This window comes from Cherax quadricarinatus, chromosome 84 (genome assembly GCF_038502225.1).
Source record: "Cherax quadricarinatus isolate ZL_2023a chromosome 84, ASM3850222v1, whole genome shotgun sequence".
Classification (NCBI taxonomy): domain Eukaryota; kingdom Metazoa; phylum Arthropoda; class Malacostraca; order Decapoda; family Parastacidae; genus Cherax; species Cherax quadricarinatus.
Genome location: NC_091375.1, coordinates 15,305,225 through 15,309,619, shown reverse-complemented (window position 1 = coordinate 15,309,619; position 4,395 = coordinate 15,305,225). Strand labels below are relative to the sequence as shown.

Genomic DNA, 4,395 nt, shown 5'->3' with positions numbered 1-4,395 from the left:
GGGTATCTGGGTACCTGGGTATCTGGGTACCTGGTATCTGGGTACCAGTGATGACTTTCCTCAATTCTCTCTTGTCTCGTCTATAGACATTCTTCTTGTTTATTCTTTCTTTCTCTCTCTCTCTCTCTCTCTCTCTCTCTCTCTCTCTCTCTCTCTCTCTCTCTCTCTCTCTCTCTCTCTCTCTCTCACACCTCTACTATCCCTTTCTCTTTTTTCTATATTCCTCATCGCTCACTGTTGCCTTTTTTTTCTCTCTCTCTTAGCCCTTAATTATTCTTTATTCATCCCCTATCTTCTCTTTTGCAGTCTTCCTTTCTCTCTCTCCCTCTTCCTTTTCTATCTTCCCTCTCTCCCTTCCCTCTTTACTATCCTATCTACACTCTCCACCTCTTTCTGTATTTCTCTCCATCCTTACCTCATCTTTCACTGTCTTACGTCTCTTTCGTCTTGCTTTACCTATCTCTCTCTCCCCTTTTGTCTTCCACTGTGTCTTCCCTCCTCCTCCTTCTCCTCTTTCCTCCTTATTTTTCCTTCTCCTCTTTCTCCTGAGACTCAACAGTTCTTCGTGTCCTTCTTTTTATCGACGTTCAGGGAGATAGGGAAAGGCCAGAGAAGGAAGGGCAGGGAGAGGAGGGCATCGAGGAAGGGAAGGAGGGAGGAGGGGGGGAGCCAAAGAGGAAGGGAAGAATGGAGGAGGAGGAGGAGGAGGAGGAGGAGGAGGGCAGCAATATGGCGTCTCCTGAGTGCGGGGTGACGGCAGGGTATTTAAGGCAGCGCGCGACCTCTTACCCCATCAGTTCACGAAGAGCAGCCAGTCAAGTGAGTACCCCGAGAGCCTCCTCCCATTCCTGACCTCTTCCTACTTCGTTACTTAGCCGTTAGTGCCCTTTCCTGCCTGTCCTAACTCATCCCTAGCTCTATTTACACGTTCCTGTCTCTTCTATAATATTCCATTCTCCTCACTTCCCGTTCATACTAGCTCCAATGGCTTTATTTTACGTTTCCTGTTGTTCTTTAGTTCCGCGGTGCTGCTGTTATTAGTGGTGTGGCTCTTATTACCGGCGCGGCTGTTATTATAGCTGCTGCTGTTACTGTTACCTATTACAGATTTGTAATTGGCTGCTAATAGCTGCAGGAGCAATGTTCATGGTGTTCCATCTTGATGTCTGGGTATCTTCTCTGTTACATTCACTGCGGTGCACTGCTGGGCTCTGGTCTCAGCTCCTGGGCTCACCTTGCACCTTCGTAAACTCCTGAAACATTAAAAGGAGTCTTTGCACTCATGTGAGTATGTACTCACCTATATGTGGTTGCAGGGGTCGATTCACGGCTCCTGGCCCCCGCCTCTTCACTGCTCCAAGAGCTTTATCATACCTCTTCTTAAAGCAATGTATGGGTCTTGCCTCCACTACTTCACTCTCCAGATCGTCCACTTCCTGACAACCCTAAAGCTGAAGAAATACTTCCTGACATCTCTACGACTCATCTGAATTTTCACCTTCTAGTTGTGCCCTCTTGTTCCTGTGTGTACTCACCTATATGTGGTTGCAGGGGTCGAGTCACAGTTCCTGGATCCCTGTGAGTGTGTGTGTGTGTGTGTGTGTGTGTGTGTGTGCGTAACAATCTCTTTTTGAGTTTACGTTCTTAATTGTAAGTTTTAATCGCTTAATATGACAGATTGTAAAGAATATGCGAGGCTCTCGTAGCTTCGACACACCGAGTGACAGCTAACACACTGGCTGACGAGGTTATTTACTGACATAGACGTCTCCAGATTACCAGGCTGTTGCTACCTTCTCGGCTGGCATAGGTTGGTGCCCTCTCAGCTGACATAGGTTGCTACCCTCTCAGCTGACACAGGTTGCTACCCTCTCAGCTGACACAGGTTGCTACTCTCTCACACAGGTTGCTACTCTCTCAGCTGACACAGGTTGCTACCCTCTCAGCTGGCACAGGTTGCTACCCTCTCAGCTGGCACAGGTTGCTACCCTGTCAGCTGGCACAGGTTGCTACCCTGTCAGCTGGCACAGGTTACTACCCTGTCAGCTGGCACAGGTTGCTATCCTCTCAGCTGACACAGGTTGCTATCCTCTCAGCTGACATAGGTTGCTATCCTCTCAGCTGACTTAGGTTGCTATCCTCTCAGCTGACATAGGTTACTATCCTCTCAGCTGGCACAGGTTGCTATCCTCTCAGCTGGCACAGGTTCCTATCTTCTCAGCTGACATGTCTCAGCCACCACAGTGAATGTTACTTACGACACACTTCATACCCAGCAGAGGTAGTCCACAGCAGGAGGTTGTTAAGGTCGAAGCGATGGAAACTCTGCCGGGAAGAGACAAGGAATTCTCTGACTACGACCTGACCTTCCTTCAAACCAGAGACCGTGACCTGACCTACTAGAGACTACTCTAACAAGGTAAGGAGACAAAATATACTTGTTCTCTCACTATTCCAGTGGAGTACATATAAGATAACAAGAATGTGGGAGGAACTGGTAATGTGTAGTTGGAAGAAAAGTCTTTTCGTTATGAAGGACGGGACAAAAACAAATACTAAGACTTACGGGTAGAAAACAGTCCAAATAGTTTCCTGACAAATATTGAATCTAAATATTAGAAGAATACAGTTAGAAGCCTGAGATCTATCATTTACTGTGACAACGTAGATCAGCACGTTGCAATGTTGTAGTAGCCAGACTTGGCTTGGTTACAAGGAAGGGACTGATGTTGTAGTAGCCAGACTTGGCTTGGTTACAAGGAAGGGACTGATGTTGTAGTAGCCAGACTTGGCTTGGTTACAAGGAAGGGACTGATGTTGTAGTAGCCAGACTTGGCTTGGTTACAAGGAAGGGACTGATGTTGTAGTAGCCAGACTTGGCTTGGTTACAAGGAAGGGACTGATGTTGTAGTAGCCAGACTTGGCTTGGTTACAAGGAAGGGACTGATGTTGTAGTAGCCAGACTTGGCTTGGTTACAAGGAAGGGACTGATGTTGTAGTAGCCAGACTTGGCTTGGTTACAAGGAAGAGACTGATGTTGTAGTAGCCAGACTTGGCTTGGTTACAAGGAAGGGAGCAATGTTGTAGTAGCCAGACTTGGCTTGGTTACAAGGAAGGGAGCAATGTTGTAGTAGCCAGACTTGGCTTGGTTACAAGGAAGGGACTGATGTTGTAGTAGCCAGACTTGGCTTGGTTACAAGGAAGGGAGCAATGTTGTAGTAGCCAGACTTGGCTTGGTTACAAGGAAGGGACTGATGTTGTAGTAGCCAGACTTGGCTTGGTTACAAGGAAGGGACTGATGTTGTAGTAGCCAGACTTGGCTTGGTTACAAGGAAGGGACTGATGTTGTAGTAGCCAGACTTGGCTTGGTTACAAGGAAGGGACTGATGTTGTAGTAGCCAGACTTGGCTTGGTTACAAGGAAGGGACTGATGTTGTAGTAGCCAGCTTGGTTACAAGGAAGGGACTAAGGGGTAGGAAGTGCTGGTACACTCGAAGCATTAAACTGTACAATGATACATAGGATAAGTGAGGGTAAGTGAACTAGTTATCGCCTTCCTCTGATTCTAATGTTACTCCCGCCACAGGAAGCATGAAGGTGATCGTGTCAGTGTTGTGTCTGGTCGCTGTGGCCTCCGCCAGGATGGCCTACAGGTTCTCAGACGGCTACCTGGAAGTCCTAGGTGCCGAACCACAACATACTTTCAACTGCAACGGCCGCTCCTACGGTTACTACGCCGACGTTCCTACCGACTGCCGCGTCTTCCACGTCTGCCTGCCCATCTCTGACGACCTGGGAGAGACAGTAGAGATGGCACACTTCTCCTTCTTCTGTGGTAACCAGACAGTGTTTAGTCAGGAGTCCCTCACCTGCTCACACCCGCAGGAGGCCTTCCCCTGTGACCAGGCGGAAACTCTCTACGACCTTTCCAACGCTGACTTCGGCAAGATCCCCGACGACAACCAGTAGTTCGCAGACACGATAACAATCTGGCGCCGCTAAAACGATATCTGTGATATCAACGTCATGTTTTTATAAAAAAAATAGGCTTAGGCCAGTAGAAATAAAGTGCTATGTTTTATTCTGTTGATTATTATTGTTATTACCCTGCAAATAAATAATAAAAAGGCACAATACCGGTCCAAGTCGGACCGAAACGTCGTCGTAAGCTTCTCTCTTTTATGTGCGGGTTATTTGTGTATTACCCTGCAATATTTATTGCTAAGTACAATGTGAGTTTAATAGTAGTAGTAGCAATAGTGGTGCTAGTAGTAGTAGTAATAGTAGTAGTAGTAGTAGTGGTCGTGGTGGTAGTAGTAGTAGTAGTGGTGGTGGTAGTAGTAGTAGTAGTAGTAGTAGTGGTGGTGGTAGTAGTAGTAGTAGTAGTAGTAGTAG

The 4,395-nt window shown here is 47.2% G+C and overlaps 1 protein-coding gene across 3 annotated transcripts; it reads left to right on the top strand.

Annotated features, from left to right (window-relative positions):
• Positions 1-769: 769 nt before the first annotated feature.
• On the top strand, positions 770-4,082 carry LOC128704475 (U-scoloptoxin(01)-Cw1a-like). Of its 3 annotated transcripts, none has more exons than XM_070103180.1 (3): positions 801-819; positions 2,280-2,419; positions 3,587-4,082. In XM_070103180.1, the coding sequence occupies exon 3, from the start codon at positions 3,592-3,594 to the stop codon at positions 3,967-3,969; it is 378 nt and encodes a 125-aa protein (XP_069959281.1). In that variant the 5' UTR covers positions 801-819; positions 2,280-2,419; positions 3,587-3,591; the 3' UTR covers positions 3,970-4,082. The 3 variants fall into 3 exon arrangements, with proteins under 3 accessions (XP_069959279.1, XP_069959281.1, XP_069959280.1); XM_070103179.1 differs by having other exon boundaries at positions 2,277-2,419; XM_070103178.1 differs by lacking the exon at positions 2,280-2,419 and having other exon boundaries at positions 770-819.
• The last annotated feature ends 313 nt before the right edge of the window (positions 4,083-4,395 follow it).

Bases quoted from the DNA above. Each gene is read 5' to 3' on its own strand.
- LOC128704475 (XM_070103178.1), top strand. From the start codon at position 3,592: ATGAAGGTGATCGTGTCAGTGTTGTGTCTGGTCGCTGTGGCCTCCGCC.